Source organism: Orussus abietinus, unplaced genomic scaffold (assembly GCF_000612105.2).
Source record: "Orussus abietinus isolate OABI.00-Male unplaced genomic scaffold, Oabi_2.0 scaffold6, whole genome shotgun sequence".
In the NCBI taxonomy this organism is placed as follows: Eukaryota; Metazoa; Arthropoda; class Insecta; order Hymenoptera; family Orussidae; genus Orussus; species Orussus abietinus.
The window spans coordinates 1,246,170-1,268,139 of NW_019396002.1; the positions used below are offsets into that span (position 1 = coordinate 1,246,170).

General features: G+C 46.6%; 2 protein-coding genes across 2 annotated transcripts in view; one reads left to right on the top strand and one right to left on the bottom strand.

Annotated features, from left to right (window-relative positions):
• Positions 1–12,359, top strand: part of LOC105694282 (inactive dipeptidyl peptidase 10) — a 45,817-nt gene extending 33,458 nt beyond the window's left edge. The window contains exons 3-13 of the mRNA XM_012414799.1: positions 1,547–1,653; positions 1,765–1,963; positions 3,905–3,979; positions 4,486–4,538; positions 5,296–5,841; positions 6,259–6,577; positions 6,635–6,813; positions 6,911–7,133; positions 7,823–8,267; positions 8,623–8,828; positions 8,946–12,359. Of these exons, the coding sequence (XP_012270222.1) occupies positions 1,547–1,653; positions 1,765–1,963; positions 3,905–3,979; positions 4,486–4,538; positions 5,296–5,841; positions 6,259–6,577; positions 6,635–6,813; positions 6,911–7,133; positions 7,823–8,267; positions 8,623–8,828; positions 8,946–9,047 (2,454 nt within the window). The 3' untranslated portion in view covers positions 9,048–12,359. The remainder of the gene's footprint in view (positions 1–1,546; positions 1,654–1,764; positions 1,964–3,904; positions 3,980–4,485; positions 4,539–5,295; positions 5,842–6,258; positions 6,578–6,634; positions 6,814–6,910; positions 7,134–7,822; positions 8,268–8,622; positions 8,829–8,945) is intronic.
• A 1,138-nt stretch (positions 12,360–13,497) lies between these two features.
• On the bottom strand, positions 13,498–15,029 carry LOC105704438 (meiotic recombination protein SPO11). The gene is made up of 3 exons (XM_012433652.1): positions 14,531–15,029; positions 13,885–14,242; positions 13,498–13,798 (listed from the first exon to the last, which is right to left on the bottom strand). Exons 1-3 carry the CDS (start codon positions 15,027–15,029, stop codon positions 13,498–13,500), a joined length of 1,158 nt encoding a protein of 385 aa, XP_012289075.1.
• Between the last annotated feature and the right edge of the window lie 6,941 nt (positions 15,030–21,970).

Below are 21,970 nucleotides of genomic sequence, written 5' to 3' on the forward strand. Positions count from 1 at the left end.
GAAATTGAACGTCATCCCGACGACTCTGCGACGATTTACGTCGGCCGGCGAGTAATCCGCGAGAATTCGCGGTTTTCCTCCCCCTCCGCGCAATTATCCCCCGGGTCCGCCGCCGCGCGGAAAAGCGGATGAACGCCGGAAACGCGGCGAATACCGCGCGGAAATTTCCTCGGAGACGTCCCGCCGTCATCAGCTGATCGCGGCTGAATTTCCGGAGACGTCGCCGCAGACGTCGATGACGATTCCCTCGTGTTAGAACGGATCGAATCGATCGATATTAATGACTTCGGAGTATGTCCCACAAATATTGATTATGAATTAAAACAAACAACAAAAAAATATTAACTTGATCGGTCAAGAATGATTGCAAAAAGTAGATAACAATAGCCATTTCGAAAATCGGTCTCGGCGACTGGGAGACATGCGCGAATAGCGATGACAATTTTCCGAGATCCTTGATAAGGGAAATCCAATCGATCGATACCAGTGACATTGGAAAATGACCCGGAAATTTTCCAATTTTACGTACGCAATGTTATTCGGAGATCGAGTAACATTTTCTACTCCTCTTTTTTTTTAATATTAGTTTCAGCTCCAACAGTCGGCATTTCTTTTTCTCTCTCTCTCTCCGGAAAATCGGTTTCCGCGATTGCATTACGGCGAAATCAAGCATATTGAGTGCAAGTGCGACCAATTACCGGGTCCGTATGCAGATGTGCGAGAAATTGGTGGGGGGTCTGTTAAAACAATCATAGGCACAATTCCGCTGGCGAGCGTCCGGGAAGTTCGTAGCGTAATTCCAGCCAATTGCGGATATCGGCTCCCATTTCTTTTCTTTTCTTTTTTTTAACTAGGTAATCGTGAGACCCGCCGAAATTTGTCAAGTCGATTTCCCGCCCCCCGCAAACACTTGGAGGCTAATGTAACCGTCTTCGTTACCGTTTCGTCTGCTCTCCCGACGCAATCAGGGACAATTCGCCCACGCTACGTGACTGCAATTCCTCCCGAAGGAAGACGAGCCTCTTCTTCGTCTTCTGGGAGGGAATAAAAAGGGGGGAAAAAGAAATCAACCAAACTCCCACGCCGTCAATTATCAAAGTTGCGCCGATCGCCGGGAGCGTAGCCGTACCGTGACTATAACTGGGCGCCAACTTTCGGAGGTGCATCGTCAGCTCGGTGCATCGCAGCTGCAGCTGTATCTCCGGCCGAGGACATACGTCTTCCCCGGAATCGCCGACGATACAGTTTCCGGTGATCTCTCAGTCGACGAGAGACGATCTATTATCTGTACCCTGAAAATGTCAGAAACGTCAAATCAATTGCCGCTTAAAAATGAGAAAAAAATATATATATCGAGATGCATACTTTGCAATAAGTTGCATCGTCGACAATGCAGTTTTTTTATTATTTCACAGTTGAAGAGAGACGATCTATTATCTTTACCCTGAAAATGTCAGAAACGTCAAATTAATCGGTGTTAGAAAAAATGAAAAAGAGAAAAATATGTCAAGATGAATACATTGCAAAAAGGATCCTTCTCTTGCAGGACCTAACCTACGGGGAGGCTGGACACAACTGGAGGAGCATCATCTTTTCATTGTTGGTCATCGGGTTCGTCATCGCTGGCATCGTCACCGCCATCTACCTCCTCGGGTAGGCCGGCATATTTTCTATATGAAATTTATTTATTTGCCATTGAATTATGTTATTTTGAGTGAAACCTCTTGAACATAAAAATAAAAGCTCGTTTCTTTCAAATCACAGATACGTCGACGAATTGCTGTACTGGAGCGGAAGACGTCTCACCCTCGAAGAGTGTCTTCGGGGTGATTTGACACCTCATCGACTTCCTCCGGCTTGGCTGTCCCATGACAAATTCGTCTACCAGGCCGACGATGGCTCCCTGGCACTTCTGGACACCTCCAACAATTCCGTGTCCCTTCTGGTATCCAATCACACCCTCGTAAGTACAAAGAAAAGCTGCCCAAGATTCCGAAGCGTATATAAAAAATATCTTTCACTTATCTCCAAGAACTATGCAGGATTTCCTCCCCTCTCAAGGCCTGGCTAAATCCACACGCCCTGATAAATAATAAATAATAACTATTCCCGCGCCGTAAATTCCGGTACCCTCCCCATTGTTCCAGTGCCCGGGAAACGGCCATAAATGATAATTTCCCGGGTCCTAGTTTCATTTCCGCCCCATGGACAAAGGTAGGGTGCAAGGGCGTGACCGAACCCCAAGTTTCGTAAGGGTGCAACGAAAAGGGGAGGAAAAAATCTGTAGTACCTTTTTTTGGAGTGCAGTTTCGTGAGGGTGCTGCGGAAAGGGGAGGAAAAAAAATCTGTAGTACCTTTTTTTTGGAGTGCAGTTCCGTAAGGGCGCAGCGAAAAAGGGAGGGAAAAATCTCCAGGACCCTTTAGGAGTGCTTCTACCAATCGTAAAAAATCGAACCTGGAACTTGGGGGCGAGTAGGGCAATCTCGAAAATTTACACGGATCCTCATCGGACCCGAATTGAGATTGAAACGGGAGTCAGGGTGCGGCAAAGGGAGGTTAGCAGAAACGAGGGTTGATTGATCCTGACGGGCCGCGGAATGTCGTGGACGAGCAGGGAACGAAGGGGTGAAGAGAGGGCCGGGGTTCGTGGATCGGTTCCAAATCCTCATCCCTTTCCTATGTGGACCAAGGTCTCGCTTCGGGAGACCGGAAACACAAGCGAGAATACCGCGAGCCAACATTGATCCAAACGAGATCCGGCCGTGCCGCACCCCCGATCAGCGCGGATTTTCGAAATCCACCCGCGAACACACTTTTTTTTTCCTCCTTTTTTTGATGCCAAACCACGTCGACGAGATCCTTATTTTTACAGTAAAAATGTTATTACATCTTTTTTTTTACACCAAATCTTGACGGGGGTTTTCAATTTAATATATCCGATTTCAAAGGCAAGGGAAAATTTTGCAGTCATTTTGAAAATATCGCCGACACCTCCACGCCGATTTTCGAAATCCACCCGCGAGCACACTTCTTTTTTCCCCCTTTTTTTGATGCCCAACTACGTCGACAATTGCCTTTTTTTTTGCGGTAAAAATGCCACTACCACTTTTCCTTTCAATCTTCAATTTTGTATGACTAATTTCGACGGTAACTGGAAACCTTCAGCCATTTAGAAAAAACCACGAGCCAACATTGATCGAAACAATTATGTCACCCGGAATGTTGTCGATGATTGTCTATTTTTCCAAGCCTAGGATTCTATTATTCAGGATTCTATCTTTTTATGCCTACGATTTTTAAAAACGCGAGTCATTTTAATTATCCTCGTTTTTACCCGCGAGTAAGAATCTCGCGAAAATTATTTTACACCCAATCTTAACGGGGATTCTATTTGTTATACCCGGGATTTTAATTATCCTTCTTATCACTCGCATGTCAAAATGTTGGTATAATTCGTTTGCACTGAACGTTGTCGGGGATTATCTATTCCACGCGCCTACGACCCTGAAGAGCATACATTGCTTTAATCAAGAGCCTTAATCAGGAGCGTCGAGACCGCTCTAGGTGAACTCCTCTTCAGGGTTCCCAATAGCCATGAAGAGGGTGATCATCCGCGAATTCCGTGCGGGACTTTCGATCCGCGGAATCCTGACGGAAGCTCTTCCCCGGATAAGGGGAAAGGCTGAATTACGGGGACGACATTATCATTTCTTGAATCGCAACATCGCCGCCATTTTACGACCGCGGATTTGGAAGCTCGCCCGGGATGTGCGCTTTGACTTAGGTGGCCACTTCCGAAGACATAAAAAAACTAAACGGAAATTTCCATAAATTACTACGTGGCATTGATAAAAAAAAGAAGATAAAAAACCTGAGTTGTACCCTTTCATCCCTCTACTTACAGCGGCAGCTCAACGTCCAGGGGTACGAGTGCAGCTCCGATTTGCGCTACGTCCTCTTCAAGCACAACGTCAAGCCGGTGAGAAATGGAATGGAAAATGATAAATTATAAGTATTTGTCGTCCCGCCATGTCAAGATAATGCCAATGTCTTGAAAGAGCAGAATTTCTCATCCGGTAAAAGAATTGCAGCTTATCGGCAAGCTCCTCTTCAGGGTTCCATATCACGGAGGAGTGACCTCAGGGTCGTTTCTCGTATAATTCAGTTTATTCCGGGCCACTCGTGGGCCATTGTGGATTAAACTCCTCCCCAAATGGCACTCGTTGAGCTCTTTTCCTCAGTTTCCCTAAGGCCAGGGCCCACTTGGTCTTACCAGGGCCGAAACTCTCGGCGAGGGTGTGCAGCCATTACGGTGCACCCCTCTAAGAATTAACGCAAGTGCTTTCGCCGGCCGAATTAAGGCACTTGCGGACTCGAATTATGCCGACGAGAGACGTCCCGTTCTCGGGGAAATCTCTGAGAAAGGTCCATTAAAGTTCCACGAGTAGGCGGAACCGCGAGACTGCATCCTCGCTCTTTCTTCAGGTCTTCCGGCACAGCTTTTCCGCTCATTACACGGTCTACGATGTCACGAACGAGTGAGTATCCATTATGCGTGATGCATTGGGTTGTTCCATGAATTCTTGAACAAATTTTCTTTTTTACCAGCCAACTTCTGTTTGAGCCGCTCATATATTTCCTCCTTATATGAAATCCAGCCTAGGCCTTAATTCCCTATTAAAAGAAATTCACGCACTTCATGCACAGTCTTAAAATGGATTCTACACTTTACAACTGAATTTCTAACTAAAATAATTATGCAACACCTCTAATCCTATGAAGTTATCTAGGGATGTTAATACACCCCGAGAAAAAGATATCACTTAACCAAAGATATATTTCATTAATTCAAAGAATTATTATTTTACTCGAATAAATTCTCGTAATTATGACCGAGGGAACGTTGCATCCGATGTATGCCGAGTTTATTTCAGTTAAATAATTGTTCCTTTAATTAATAAAATATCTCTTTCGTTCGATGAATTTTCCTTTTCGGTGCGCTTATGAGCTGAATTTATAACGTGGGTTAAATATATTTAAAGTGTCCAAAAAATACGTTATCAGATTGTAATATCTCATTAACCGGGTAGAGAACCATAGATCATCCCAACGTTAAATCTGCCGAAGTGTCGCACACAGTTTGCGAGGTCGCTTGGAATTTCGGCAATAAAAAAGTTTAAAAAAAAAGTGAAATCTTCGTTTTATAAATCCGTTCGTACATTTATGGAACGACTCGATAGTGTCCTGAGATTAGATTCGATTTTGAGTGGACTGACTCGGTTTTGCCTTTATCAGCCACCACACTCCTCTTCGTCTTCTGGCCTCGCCGAGGGTGCAACAGACTCGTCTTCAGCATGCGACCTGGCTGGGGAACACGAACGCCCTCTTGATGATCTCCGAGAATGACATCTACCTGAGGATGGCCCCTTCGGCAACGGAAGACGTCCGGGTGACGGACACCGGGATACCAGGTGTCATCTACAACGGGGTTCCTGACTGGTTGTACCAAGAAGAGGTCCTTCCTCGACCGGAGGCGACCTGGCCCAGTCCGGATGGCTCCAAAATCCTCTTCGCCTGCTTCAACGACACCAACGTGAGCGCCCTGGAGTTCCCCTGGTTCGGCTCCCAGATAGGCCAGGATGGAGCCAATCTGAACCCCATGGGCACATCTAGAAGAGGCTCCTTCCCTCCTTCGAGGTCCGTCAGGTACCCCACCCCAGGATCCGTGAATCCCGAGGTCTCCTTGTGGATAGTCGACCTAGGGAACCTCACCGGAAGCGACCTCGCCAACGCCACCGTCACCAGGACGAAGCTGAAGCCCCCTCAGTCTTTGGACGGACAGTAAGGGTTAAATGGTGGAACTGAATCCTTCACTCGAAATCAATGATTCTTAATGATTCAAGTAATTAGGAACGTCGTTGTACAGTGTGTAACTCGCCGTTGGAAATATTCGAAATTAGAGACTCGTTAAAATCTTTCCAAATCAATGAATTTCAAGGGAGGGCAGAATTTATTCTGATTTTCGAGGGTGGGCATCATTTTTTTTTTTTATTTCAGGTGAGGGTTTAATTATTTGATTTTTAAGCGAGAGCATCATTTTTCCTAATTTTCGAATGGAGACATAATTTTCGCCGATTTTCAAGTGTGGGCAGAATTTTCTCTAATTTTCAAGCGAGGGCATAATTTTACCTTACTTTCAAGGGAACGGTACCTTAGCCGAGTCCGAAATATCGAATTTCCCTGTACCTCTATTTTTAGGGACTACTACCTCATCTCCGCTGGCTGGATCGGTGAGGACTACGGACAGATCGCGGTGGTCTGGATGACGAGGTCGCAGAACCTGTCGCTAGTGTCGGCATGTCGAGCCCCATCCTGGGAGTGCGAAGAAACGCACACGGAAAGGGCTCCCGAGGGACAATGGCTGGACGCGCAGCCTCATCCCGTCTTCGCCCCGGACGGGGACAGTTTCCTGTTGCTGGCGGCGGTCCAGGAAGGCGGGCAGGAGCACTTCACGCACATCAAGCACGTCACCCTGACGCAGCAGAGGATAGCCGTGCTCTCCCACGGGAGATACGAGGTGGGTGGCTCCGGATATAATTAATAAAATGTCATGATCGAGACGACGATCCCCCAGGTAAGCGAGATCCTCTCATGGGACACTCAGGCTCACCTGGTGTACTACCTGGGCACCAGGGAGAGGAGGCCAGGGCAGAGGCACCTGTACGTGGTCCGGGACCCCATAGCCGATGACCCCAGGAGGCTGGAGCCGCTCTGCGTGACCTGCGACCTGGGCGAGGTCCTTTGGAGCAGTAGGTACGTGGACGTGACCCCGTGAGGTCGTTAAAAGGTCCTTCTAGGTCCACTTCGGGGCCCTGGGTATTAAATCTGGGATTTCGGGGGGTGGTTCCAGGTTTTATTACACCAACTGCACGCACTTCAGCGCCTCCGTCAGTCCTCCTTCCGACCAGGTGGGCCAGGGTTACTATGTTCTCCATTGCGAGGGACCTGGTCTACCGTTGGCTGGGGTGCACTCCATGCAGACCCATAAGATGGTCAGGGTCCTCTATGATACGAGGATCCAGAGAGCGGACAGACTGTCGCAGCTGGCTCTGCCTACACGGCGCAGCTTCGAGGTAATCATTCCTGAAGAGTTCTTGAGTATGGAACCCGATAATTAAAAATATCGCGCGTTGTAATGGATTTTGTGGCCTAACAAAAACGACGCACGTCGTTTTTTACGACCGGCGTGAAAATCGAACCTGAGATTCATGACACTTTTTTCCAGTCTGTATGTATCGAAGCGTTTGAAATCTCACCACGTGAATGGGCAAACAGGAAGGTCTTACCCACCAAACACGGTTATGTAGGAATAATATAACCATTACATAACGAATAATGTAACGTGTACGTAACATATCAGTAATATGTTGACATTACATAACTGCAGTGCTGACAAGTTTGTAACATTGTTACCGAATAATAATAATGTAACATTATATGATATTGTATCTTTTGAATAACATTTGTTATATATCATGTTATTGCAACGTTATGTAATTGTAACATAGCGAGTTCGGTGGGTAATACCCGTGAAATTCCAGATTTCACGCAAGATTAAAAAATTATTCATGAACAATTGTTTTTTTTATTGAAATGTCATGATTGCGAGGACCTTGCCGAGACCCTGACGCCACTATCATATCGCCTTAATGATTCGGTTCCTATAAAAGAAATAAGAATATCTTTGCGAGAGAAAGTAGAATCGAGTTATTTCGAGGTCCTCTTCTTGGGTGATTCCTGATGGTCGATTATCCTCTTCCAGGTCCCTCTTCCTCAGGGCTGGAGGGCGCAGGTGCAGCTCCTGCTGCCTCCTTCTTGGAGGGAGGAGCTGCGCGACGCCGCGTTTCCCGTCCTGGTCGAGGTGAACGGCCGTCCAGGAAGCGAGGCCGTGACTGACCGCTTCAGGATAGACTGGGGCACATACATGTCCAGCCACAACGACGTCGTCTACGTGCGTCTCGACGTCCGCGGCGCCCGGGGTCAGGGCAAGAGGGCGCTCTTCCGCAGGATCGGCGGCGTGGAGGTGCAGGACCAGCTGACGGTGCTCAGGCACCTCCTGGACACCTTGAAGTACCTGGACGAGACCAGGGTCGGGGTCTGGGGCTGGGGCTATGGGGGATACGTCACCGCCATGGTCCTCGGCAGCCAACAGAACGTCTTCAAGTGTGGAGTCGCCGTCAACCCCATTGCCGACTGGCTGTTCTACAGTGAGTTCCTTCAGGGTGTGATCAAGGATCACCTCCCTTCTCTATTCTCCTTCCTCCCTGAAAAATCATCGCCTAGAATAATATTCGGTCCTTCGATTTATCGAAGAAATTTATTTCGCCCCGGATAATGCATTGTCAACCCTTAAACGTAAATCTGCACCTTGCAGGTGCAATCTTATTTCAATAGACGGAATTATTTATTTTGGAGTATTTATGATTTTCTGACCAGTCAAAATGACCGGGTGAATTCATGCGAGTTGCTTCTTCTCTTGGAAAGAAAATTCCTTTTCGAACGTTTAAAAATGTGTGGAATGGTCACCTTGCCGAATGGTACTCAAGGTTCCTATTGTTGAAGATTCCGCGTTCACGGAGCGAGTCCTAGGGGCTCCTGCGGAGAACTACAAAGGTTACGTGGAGGCTGACCTGACGCAGCGGGCCAGGCTGGTGCCCAGTCACAGCCTCTACCTTCTTCATGGTCTAGCCGACCTCACAGCGCCTTACACACACGGCGTAGCCTTCGCCAAGGCCCTCTCCGAGGCGGGAGTGATCTTCAGGTATCAGGTGAGCAGCTGCCCCACGTGGTGAGCGTTTTAAAAAACGAATTCGACCCTCTTCGGGAATGTATCGCGATTTTCTTCGTGATCGTCCTCACTAAGGATCTTATCCTCGTTTTTCCAGAGCTACGCGGATGAGGATCACGCCCTCTCGGGGGTGATAGAACACGCCTATCGTTCCATGGAGGACTTCCTCGCCGAGTGCCTCGCCCTGGACGCCTCCTAGTGCCTCGAAAAAAGCGCGTCGACCTCCCCCTCGAAGTCGACCCTGAAAAGTCCCTCGCCACTCTTCAGGGTCCAACTCCTCCTGGAGAACGTGGATCCTTGGGAGCTGCTCCTTGGAAGATGCCCCATCCCCCTCTCGCTCCCTTTCTTTCGACCCCCGACATCCTGAAAAGACCCCGAAGAGTCCCCGAAGAGACCCTGAAGAGGGGCGAAGCACGTCTTCCAGTAGGCAGCTCCTCTCTTTCGACCTTTCCATCCTCTTAGGCGCGAATTACGAAGAGAGCTCCTCGTTCCGAATGCGGAGCTCCAGCGAAAGGTGTGGACGGGTGTGCGAGTGCGAGAGAGAGGGAAGCATGCGCCCGCCCGGGCGAGCGAGGGAGAGGGAACGACTTCGGACACGGCTATTCCTAGTTTAACGTCGATTTACCCTTGTCGGTTCCATGGAAATGGGGGTTACGAAGCGCTGCCGGTACGTGTCGGTGCCGGGACGTGACGGACCGTGACGGATAGGGTGAATCGACGTTTATGGTTAATAATTGTGGGCGAATTCGAAGAAAGGGCTGAAGAAAGAGTGCATGGCCACGTTTCTATGAAAGGGTAGGATAGCGATATTGCGTATTCGCACGTTCTTTTTTTTCGGAATGGACGAGCAGGGAAGCGATAAATTTCCGGAAAGGAGGAAATGGGAATGGTTTAATGCACCTTAAGAGCTAAACGACCCATCGGCCGACACGTACTTCACGGTAGTGTATAAATATTCCGTTGTTATCTATGTATACCGTTTGTATATTCGTATATATGATGCACTGAGGGTCATTTAGCTCGAAGAGGTGCAGTCATCGATGGTCATCGAGAGATCTGTATACGGCTCGCGGGTATTTCCGCCAGATTTTGGGTGAATTCGGAGCGATCGATCAGCCTGGAAGAATCGATCGATCGATCGATCGGTTCACCTATAGGCAACTGCACGCGTAACGACAAATCGTCCAGAACAAATCCGTGCAGATCGATTTGTATGGATGTAATTGACCTGCGATGGCCATCAAAATACTCGAATTGACTGTAGAAATGTATAATCGCCACGATTTATCGTTACGCTTGGAGTTATCTTAAATCGCACCGAGGATCGGCCTCGTCGAAGTGCACTCGCGTTTGCTCATCATTCGGATCCTTCTAATCTTAAGTTGTACAGCTTCGCGCCTAGTCTATGTATCATAATGTTATATATGTACGTAGAGTCCACCCCTCTTCCCGGAGTCCCGTGGGATTTGTACATATACGTCCTTGATCCTCGATCATCGTACACGACCACTGGTCGCGTTTTCGAAAGAAGTTCCCGAAAATTGGTGCTACTCGCGGAACTCGCTCTTAGGGGTGGGATATCGCGCTGTACGGATATCGAATCCGAAAATCGATAAATCTTAAAGGAACGAAAATTATAAGGGATTAATTCGAGCTTCCTAGGAAGATGCGACCATTGTTGAGGTGCGGGACAAGGTCGAGCGTGATGATCGTCTCCTTTTTAAAATTTCCTTATTTTTTTTTGTACCCTTTAAAGTTGCTAGGAAAAATTCCAAAAAATTCTTTAGACCTTCATTTATTAATCAGGAATGCACACGATTATTTATGGGATTTGGAAAAATTCAGGGAGAAGGGGGTGAATTTTTTTCAACTCTTTTGGAGATCGGCAATCGCGCTCGACGGAGCACTTCGCGATTTACGCCACGCTGTGCCAGCAGCCCTTATATGCCGACAATCAAGGCTAGTGCAACTAATCAAACAATAAATGAAAGGCAGAGTTAATTAAACTAGCGTTAAACGAACGACGAGAGCAGGAACAGGTCGACCGTGATTTTTTATCACTGAGTGCAGACAATTGGTCCCTGCTTATTAAAAATATTACGGCAAATGTTAACACGCTGAACTGTGAATTAAATACACCTGCGGTGCTATAAAATTTCGATCAAGCGCAGAAAAGAATTAAGTTTTTCTGTACCGTGACCTTATTTTCCATAGAGGAGCTGAAGAAGTCGAAGGTGGCCTTATTAGATGACAAAATTTGGTCAGGTACCCTTGAATATAATTATAATTTCACCATACTTGCTCTTCTAACAATCCTCCCTTAATGTCACACGACTCTTTGTTAATCCGATCGTCTGCACGCGAGAATAAAACAATCACCAACGACGCGCTTCTTTCAAACGGCTAAGGTGGGGAAAATGAAAAATGGAAAGAAACGAAAAACGAAACGCAATCGTAATTAGTTAAAGTTGATCCAGCAAATTCGGACGAGGAGGACTCGTCGGACTTTCAAGGAAATAAGCCACAATCAATTATTACGTATAAAATGGTCTAGGCATTACGCGAAAAAAAAGAAGAAAAAAAAAACACACCTAGATAAATAAAGTACGAGTTCTCGAAGAGATCGTCCAGGTCGGACCATGATCGGTCGTCATCGAGGTCGATAGTGAATAATTTCTTTTTATAAAAGTAAAACTCTCTACCGAGACTTCTATCTAGTCGAAAGTTCGTTCCGGTGACGCGGAGAGAAAATGGCCCGACCGGGACGAAGGAAGATCGTCATAGAATTAGTCGGAATGGCGTAGAAACCGGAAACTGGCGCATTAAATAATCGCAATGATTCTTTGTAGCAACGCGTAGGATATCTTATAGCTTTTGGTAAAGCATTATACCGCCACTAGGCTACGGAAAAGGGAATCGAAGGGTACGGGAAGAGCCCTCCGACGCGCAAGGAAATTCAAGATGGCGACCGCGTCGGTGCGCGCAACCTCGATCGGAATCGAGCACAGAAAACGTGTCAATTAGAAAATCTCCTCGCGACAGCTTGCAAGGTAATTGTAATGATACACATATACGTTATATACACATAGGAGAGGAGAGAGATGGCAAAAAATCGGGCGGCCGCAGGTTGGAGGGACGATTTTCGGGGATGACGAAGAGAGGTACAATGGCGGACATGGACGCCTTCCTTTGGAGGTTGTGCTACGAGTATTTAAGTAATACTAAGGCAGGCATGTCCTCCAATGCATCGGACATGAAATCCCATTTTGAGAGGACGACATGGCACTCGCAAAAAAAAAAGAACATTGCACCCACGTCGCAGCTTTTCGCCGGCTCTTCGGATCTCTCGATCGAGGATCGATCGATCGACTCGGCGAGAGGCGCGCCGATAACGGCCCTAGTTAATCTTCCACTTAACACACCCACGAGATAATCATGTTATTAAGACTCTGCGTTTTTTAATATCAGCGAGCCTCGGCGCGAGATTGTCGCCCGACAAAAAGTGTTTTCAATAAACTGTTATATTACCTGAACCGATTATCTATTTCTCCAACTCTTTTCTTCCACGATCTACAAAAACAAAGATGGCCGCGCACTTGGCGATAAATTATGACGATTTTTCACGTTTAAAAATGCCTAGTTAGCTACGCATAAAACTATGTATAGCTAACTAGGTATTCTTCCATCGGCTAATTCGCGCAACACGCGTTAGAAAACAATTGCGATAATAAATACCGACGTTCGAATTCTTTTTTTTACCGGAGGTCTTAGGCAATCATGTCCATGAGTGCGATTAGAATTTCCCGGGAAAATAGCCTAATTGGGAGCGATTTATAAATTGACGGAAAAATGTCACAGAGGGTACAGGTGCGCGATTTGTACAGTAGTGTAATGTCAATTTAATCCCTTTTTAATTAATGTTTCTCGTGGGTGTTAATTATTCAAGAGTCTAGGAAGATGAGATTAACCTATCCTGGTGGATCTAATTTTTCAGAGGAAAAGCGGGATTTAAGGACTCTTCAAGGACTACGTCATGGGACGTCCCAGGAAGAGGAGGAAGAGATCCTTACGACTTCACCGAGAGTCTGGAGTCACTCGTTTTCGGTGTCAGTCGTCGAATGAAGATAAGCGATATCGGTAAGCATAGGTAATTCTGTAGAAAAAGCCGATCGGTGAAGTTTCCACCTTGTAATCGATGATCGAAAGACCTGTCGATCATCCTTACGCGACGCGATCGAAGACCTGTCGAATGGCGACTTCCTTGCCGATCCTGAAGGACTCCCCGAAGCTCAGAAGACGATCCTCGGACAGCAGCGTGATTTTCCTTGGAGTTTACCGCAAGGTCCCTCAACTGGTGACCCTCGAGGACGACGAAAACCGGCGACGGGCAGAAATCGAGGAAGCCTCGAAGAAGAGGGAAAAAGTAAGCCCTGAAATATTAACAATCAGATAGACAGATCATTTTCAAACCCGACCTGCCTGACGATTTAATCGAAGGGGGAACTGACCAACCAGGGTGTCGTCTACGCCGAATGCAGCGCCTGAAGTCATCGAGATCCTCTTCAAGTATTTGGAAGAAATATTAAAGGCGATATAAACGTTTATAAAAAAATCAACGTATTGTTTCTTCGCCGTAGCGATAGCTTTGCCTAGAAGAAGTCTTTAGCCCCGATTTTTACGGGGATGTAGGCTTTCGCCAGGAAGGTGTGAGAGACTCCTGCGATCGCCTCGATTTCTGCTTTTCCCCTCGAAAGGATGTCCAGCTCCTGCTGGAGGTTCTTAATCGGGTAAGATCGACGCTCCAGGGTTTTTAGTTTCGCGATATCCATGGTGGTCAGTTGAGTAATTTGGACCCCTAGGGGAAATAATTCCGAAGGATGAACCCCCAGCCATTGCATCTCAGGACAAGCCAAACTTTCCTGGTGCCGAGCGTTGCTGATGGAGCCAAACCTGCCAATAATTCAGATATTGATAATTATTTATTCTGCAGGGTCTGATGATATAATATTCTATCAGAATTAATTATAATAACCCACCGATACGTGCACATGATCTCTATGCCAAATGGATCCGCATCAACGAGGGCATAAACCGGAAGTGCAAGCTCGGTGGAAAGGAGTTTCACCAACATCCTTGTGGCCACGTCAGGATATCCTTTCCCAGTGATAAGGATGCAGTTCAGCGCCTGCGGGAAATCCTGTTCGAGGAGTTTCTGAAAAATCGCGTCTTTTTCGACGACCAGGACGAAGTCGGCCCTCGTCCTTAAAGAAGTGACATTGGACGCAATTTGGGGAATTAATGCTCCTCCGGGACTATTAAAATTAATTCTGTCGTCGCTGATTAATGTCAGGACGAGGTTGCCCGCTGCAAGGCCCTTGGCCGTCGTTAATAATCCTGAAAGAGATATAAATTAATACAAGTCTTGAAGAGTTCTAAATTCTCTAAACAGTGAAATGACTCCTTAAATGGAAATCGGGTAATTTCTGCACACTACCGTCATGTAAGTCTGCATATTTAATCTGGCACGTTAATAATAGAAACCGAAAGATATTGTAAATCTGTTTCTGTTTAAGAGAGACATTTCTTGTATGTATGATTTTTTTTCTAATTTCGTATACTTTATTTTCGATATTTTATAACCGAATTTCCGTATAAGGATTAATCTCCTGATTTTCTGATTACCGAGATCCCAAGAGGGACACTCCAGTAAGTTTGCAACAACATGGACGACGCGATCCACGTATCTCTGGTCCGGAGCCAAAGAGGCTGTGGATCCACCTTGAAGTTCATAGTACAAGGATCTCCTGGTCTGGCTACTCTTCGAGATGAGAAGACGATGGACCCGAGCCAAGGTGGTCATAACCGAGGCGAGCTTCACTCTGCTCCTCTGGGACGCGAAATCAATGGAGGAGGTACGATGCACCGTAGATGTCGATGATTCGGCCGGATTATTGGAATCCTGAGGATCTGCCCTTTCCTCCACCCCCGAGGAATGTTCAGTGCTTTCTTGAGAATCCGCCAAATGGGCCTCTTCGTGTACCGCTTCATCGTCCGCAAAAGATTGCAGGTCGTTCACCGTGGGAGGAGAATAAGCGATGATCGGCGGAATCCCGGAGGAAATCTCGGTCAGCATCATCAAGACGATGGCTTCGATTCGATCGATTAAAATCCTACTACACATCGCATTCTACTTTAATAAACTCGTGTACTTAAAATGTATGCTTTAGAAAATAAATTTGAATTCCTACCGAGTCGTTTCGCATTTATTAATCGGGATTTCCGCGCTCCTCTCCTCGGTTTTTCGTGGCGTCTTCAGCCCCTCCATCTTGGACTGCGTGAATGTAACCTATCGCGAATTGCTAAATCCTTGGTAAATTCAAATAAAGCAGAGTTAAAGTAAATCCCTGTTATTTAATCGTTGAACGACGCCGTTGTTGGCAGCGGTTGATAATTTACCTGTATATGGATTTCGAGAAAAACTCAACCGATGGTTTTTCGAACAATGACTTTAGGTGCATTTCTAAACCGTCGGTAAGTGGTAATTCAAATATTCCGCCAGATGGCACGGCTGAGGTAACGTGGCCAGAGATGAGTTGGGAGAATGCTCACGGGCAGGATCGTGCGATCGCATCCTGTAACAAAGATGAGTTGGGAGATTGCTCACGGGCAGGATCGTGTGATCGAATCCTGTGCTGCCCTCTGATTTCGTACGTTAGCTTTCACCGTTTTTTGCCCCCAAGGGAGGCGCAACGAATTTCTGATAGGAGCTCGCGCACTCGCGATGACGGTACCATCTACCAGTCGCCGTTGGCGGCTCACGTATTCGTGATGGTAATACCATGCGGCAGTTGACGGTGGTGGCTTACCTACGCTTACCGACACTGCTCGCTTTTGATGGTAAGGGAAGAACACTCGTGACGCTCCATTTGACTTTATCTACTTATCTACTGCTATTAAGTACATTGTTACCTCGAAGTCGACGTGATGCGGAGCTTTGGAGCACGCGTTGTGTCGCGTACGGAACTCCATGCAGCGAATCTGTGTGAGTGCGATCGCTCCTAGAAATCATCGCGCGTCCCAACCAGCCAAGCGCCAAGCTACGGGTCGAGACGTTGAGTATGTGTGCGTTCGGCGCTACATTCGACGAGTATGCGTGAGAGTCGTATACTGCGAAAATCCTCCCGAGGATTACCTAACCCCGGATATAAGCCGAGCCATTTCGCGTATGATTTTTCTTACATTTCCCTACTAGCGTTATCAAGCGTTTTCGAGTGCGTCACGAGTGTTCTTCCCTTACCATCAAAAGCGAGCAGTGTCGGTAAGCGTAGGTAAGCCATCACCGTCAACTGCCGCGTGGTATTACCATCACGAGTCGTGAGCCGCCAACGGCGACTGGTAGATGGTACCGCCATCGTGAGTGCGCGAGCTCCTATCAGAAATTCGTTGCGCCGCCCTTGGGGGCAAAAAACGGTGAAAGCTAACGTACGAAACCTGAGGGCAGCACAGGATGCGATCGCGCGACCCTGCCCGTGAACAATCTCCCAACTCATCTCTGATCAAGGTTCTATCCGGAGGAGCGACAATGTTGCAGTACATGCAGTTTATACATACACTAAAACAAGTGCTTTATGACCACGAAGAGGTTGCGGATGGCGATTTAGTCGATTCGCACGTGGTTTATGACTCGAGAAACCTTCAACATCACCTCCGAGTGAGAAGTAACCATAATTGAATCGGAAAACATTGGGATGCAAAAGTCGAACGAGGTAGCGCGTCCGCCATTGCGCGGAAAAGCTTGCGATTTCCCTGCCAATAATTGGCATAAAAACATGCAGCAATAAACACGTAAAAACGTAATAGATTTCCAGGAATCACGGCGTAAACGTTTCCGGTTTAAATTCGCCCGGGAATGAAGGAAAAATCAAGCGGCCATCTCGCTGTGGACATTCTCACAGCAATAAACATATTAAATCCCCTGTAACTGGGAAAGAGATGACCGCGGGTCACGTGACGCCGCTTACGGCCAATCGCGACAGTACTTTCCCCTGGAGCCGGCGAGATTTCATATCGAGTAGCGAATCTCGAGTGAGTCGACACCCTGCTGCGCATTTGTGAACGCTCTCTTTGAATGGGGCTACTGTTCTCTAAAGACACTTCAGTGCCTTTGCGAGCAGAATCGCCGGCGTTCGTTACGAAATTTCCCTAGGATCCCGGCGATCGTTACGAAATTTTTCTAGGATCCCGGCGTTTGTTACGAAATTTCCCTAGTATCCCGGTGTTCGTTACAACATTTCTACAGGATCCCGATGTTCGTTACGAAATTTTCCTAGGATCCCGCATTTGTTACAGCAAAATGGCGGAAGAACAATGTCCAACGAAAACCGAAAAACTTGGCAAACGACACTTCTGTGTCGCCCTTAACGTTGGGATGGTTGCGATAAATCAAGTATTGTACGAATAAATTGCGATAGCTCGATAAATTTCCAGAATATAAAGAAAGTAAAGAACATAATGAACATAAATGGCATTTAGCATGAACTAATTGCGCCTATAGACACGCGTCTGCGTCGGCATCTGCGAAAGTCGCATAAATAAACGATCACTGGGCAGTCTCGGACAGGTTAGGGTACAATGGGTCTAACGAGTCCGAGATGGGGCTCGTGCCAAAATATTTTGGGGTCCGGTCCTTCCGGGGAGGTCCTTAATTTATACAGTTTTTCCTCGACTCCCCGATTTTCCGTGTCGGGGGATAAATCAAGCCGGAAAAGAGACATTGCCTGCGTCCCGTTTATAAACCCGCTTAAGTTTCGCGCCAAATGCTAAACCTAAATTCGGTTTATATTATTTTCTTATAACTGGGAAATTTAATGTGACAGTTTCATTGCAATAGAAATTGTGGATTAGAGGTCGGCGCGTCATTTTAACGAATTTAAAAGCGATCGTACGAGGGTGACTGGGTTTTTAATATGTAATCCTTGCAAAGGGGCGTTATAATAAGACTTATTCTTAGCGGACGGTTCTTCTCGCATTTAAACCGCGCTCTCGTACGGGGTGCACAATGGGGATAGTATTACATTGTGCAACAAGTATTTAAGGGAAAGAAAGGAGAGGAGAGAGAAAAAAAACAGCCTCTTAGGGAGTACTCGAGTCCTCAAATGGCCCGTATAGACTCGGCGCGTCCTCGAGCGACGTCGGCTGATCCTGGCAGGACCTGGTCCTTATTCCGTAATTAAAACCAAAGAGGACCACTCGAAATAGGTATTTCCCATTAATTCCAAAATTCTCTCTCCCTCTTAACCACTTAAACCCTGGAATACGTCACATGTTGCACGATTTTTCATTTTTAGCAAAAGCGATTTACAGAAAACGGTCCCACAAAATGGTAAACAAACGGATAAGCACGTTTAGAAACAAAAAGGACCACATAAAATCGACACTTCCTAAGAAATCCAAAAATCTCGCGACGCCTCACCCCTGAAATCCCACAATACGTTATTTTTCACTTTACACGCGATTTTCCTTTATCCGGGTTGGACCTATCGAGGAGGATTATGTTCCTTTTGGATGACGTCACGCCTCCTAAATCGAAAATAAGCAAATGATATTGAAAATCGAAGAGAACCACATGAGATCAATATTCCTCGTGGAATCGAAAATTTCCTACATCCTGGGGTACATTAGTTTCCACTTTTTACCCGATTTCCCCTTTTCGATCGGGGCGGATTGTGCCCTTTGTGAAATAGGTCGCTCCTCCGAAATGGAAAATAGGCGAAGCAGGTCGATCTGCATATTCGAGCCTTGTAATCCCCTTCCGGGCCTCGATTTCTGGTGGAGGAGACGATTGAAAGCCGAGATCCTGCGGAAAGCCGACACCGTTTTAACGCCTATGCGCATTGACGCCTCCTCGGCAGGGGATCGCGATTTTCGCGAAGTCCTTGCACATGACCGATTTCGAATCACTTTCCGTGGAGTGACGAAACCCCGACTTCCGGTCCCTGGGACCTTCGAGAAACACGAGTCGAGGTCTCGCCTTTACGGGGAAGAAAAACCTTACGAGGCCCTACAATGGACCTGGATGCTGGGCCGAGGAATTCCCTCCATGAATGGACCAGGGAGATCCCTCGCCAGATCCCGATCGTCGGAAACCCCGATAGGATCGATTTTCTCCAGAGATGGAATCGACCCTACGACTCGCAGCCACTCGACGGAAGGTCGCTCCTGGACCACGCGAGATCGCGGCTCACTGAACCGACCTCAATCTAGATCTCTAGATTCTCGCCGATTTTTTTCCTCCGCGGGTGGTCCTCGACCTAAATCGGCTCGTTTAAAAAATCCGGCAAAATTGGCCGAAAAGCTAAAAAATTACCTTTCACCTCTAAATACTAATCGGGAATTAATTCATCGTGCAACTCCCAGCATCATAGACTGTTTCATTTTTTACTTATGGACACAATAGAAAATCCCTTCGTTTTTTCGCGGATTTGTTTGCAGGGTACCTTTCGAAAGTGCTGAGAAACGAAATTATTTTTACTTAAGTATGCACATTATTAATTAAAGAAATTCCCTGGGAATTCAATTTCCTCCCGGACTCGTGGAACTCGAGGACCGAAAATTGTATGATTTTTTAACTCGTGGAGTTCCAGGGAATTCTCTGAGAATTCGTCCGTTTTTCGCGGATTTCCTTGCAGGGTACCTCTCGAAAGTGTTGAAAAGCGAAGGCATGAAGGGCCCTCGATAGGACCGCCAGCTTTTGAGGGATGGAACGAGGTTATTGTTGTAACCACTGTGTTCACACACTCGAAGGGCTCCTCGAGAGAGCTCTCTAAGTGCACTCCAACCTGTGCAGCTTGGGAAAGTTCCCCGTTAAAATGGTTAATGTCACTCCATACATCCGCGATAATATCGAACCGTCAATTCGTCAGCGAAGAGTCAGGAAGCTATTTTCCCTCCTTTCTCTTCCAAATCTCTCAGAGAAATATTTTTTCAAAACAGTATGCCCGACAGAAATTACAATTCGTGTAAAAAATTCTTAGCTAATATTTCGTATATTCCAGGCATCACTTATCAAAATGTCTAATTGTTAAAACACTTGAAAACGTGGGATTAAAAAGCCCGGAAAAAGAAATTAGAATTTACGTCAACAATTTTTAACTAATATTTTGTGTATCCCAGGCACCACTTATCGAAACGTCCAATTTTTAAACGACTTGCAAACGTGAGATTAAATTTCGAGGTTTAAAGTATGCCCGACAGAAATTACAATTCGTGTAAAAAATTCTTAGCTAATATTTCGTATATTCCAGACATCACTTATCAAAATGTCCAATTGTAAAAACACTTGAAAACGTGGGATTAAATTGCCCGAGAAAAAAAAATTAGAATTTACGTCAATAATTTTTAACTAATATTCGGTATATACCCGGGTATCGCTTAGCAAAGGAAATGGCGAGAATAATCGGGAAGCAGGAAAAGAGAGAGACTCGAGGTGTTGGAACACGAGGAAGACAAGAAGGAGCAAGGACGCGATCGATCCCAGGCAAGATCCTGGACGTCTCTGTCGAGCCTCGTGAAAACGACATGCTAGCCTTCGATGAAAATCGGATTAAAAGGAGCAGGAGAAAGAAATGGCTGCAAGGGACACTGGCGTAGGTTGCAAAAAGCTTGGATCCGAAGCGGGAGGTAAGTTCGAGCCTCCGGCGAGTGTCGTGCACTTAAAGGTGCATCCACCCCAAACCTTCCCTGGTAAGTGGTAGGTCAGTTATACCAGACGGACTGGTTCGAACCGAAGTTGGCTGCCAATTAAATGCGAAAGGCCGGCCTGTTATTTTCTGACACTCCTCTAGTCCTCGGAAGGTCGCGCGGCAATCTTCGCTTTTATCGAGCCCTCCTCTCCGAGTCTCACGTGCGCTCCACTTTTTCTCCTCAGCGTCCACCAGGATGGCAGATCTCTAGATTCGACCTCCGAGCTGAAACGAAAAACAATTTCGAGATTAAGACCGCCAAAAATGGATAACAATAAATATTAATTAAGACGTCGCCATCCCATCATCGGTTAATCTACCATTAAGGTGGCTGCACCCGAAAATCAATCAGTTCGCCATTCCTGTGGTTAAGGCGATGCGAAAGTGGCACCGAAGGAGTCGATCGTTTATTAAACTCGATAAGCCGAATCGTTTTAAATTTCACCACGTAAATGTGAAGGCCCTAAGGAAGGTCTCCATGGCCATGGAATTTTATTTTTAACAGTAAACTTTTTTTGTAATGAATTTCACGAGGCCTCTCACCGCCACTTTCGCTCCACCTTAAATCGAGATAAATGAAATCTGTACAATCGGTCCGCGTAAACTCGTCATAAATATTTCATCGCTCCCGTTTCTAGTCGTAGAAAATTTAAAGGGTACATTTTGGATAGAAATTCGGAATCTCGGAGCCCTGGAATGAGTTTTGATACCAGGTGGGGATGTTAATTGCCGGCAAAAATCCCGCCTTGGGCTGCCAAAGAGCTCCCGGAGGATGCCAGGATCCAGGAACGCCTTAATGGAGACGTTCCGAGTCTTTTGCCGCGTTCCATAGGGAGGATGTAATCAACCCATGGACCAGTTCATCAATTACTGTCCGTCACTGTCGATTCCCGATCCGGCGAGGCCGAATCAGGTTGCAGCGCCGCAAGAAACCGAATCATTACGGAATACTCGAGGAGAGGCTGATCTCTCCAAGGCGGCTAATTCGCGGGATTCGCCGACAAGTTGCTTCGCAGATATGGGAAAATTCCATTAATATCTCCGGCTCGTTACAAGCTTCCGCCTTTCTGGTCCCTTTCCTCTTAGCGGGCATTTAAAAACGCCCTTTCCTGTTTACTCTTCCTCTTGGCGTTCCAGCGATTCCTCTTCTTATCTCGTCTCCGCTTTCCCCTTCGACATCTTATTCCGCTTTAATGCATCGACGGAATCGGGGATGATAAATATACTTCCAGCCGAAGACTGCACCCTTGAAAATAATACCGCCATTATAATAATAGAAATTCTTCTAATTTCCAAAAAATCTCTATAACCTATCTTATAAATTTAGTGCACGAGTGTACTCATTTTTCGTCATAAATGAATACTAATTCACATTTGAGAC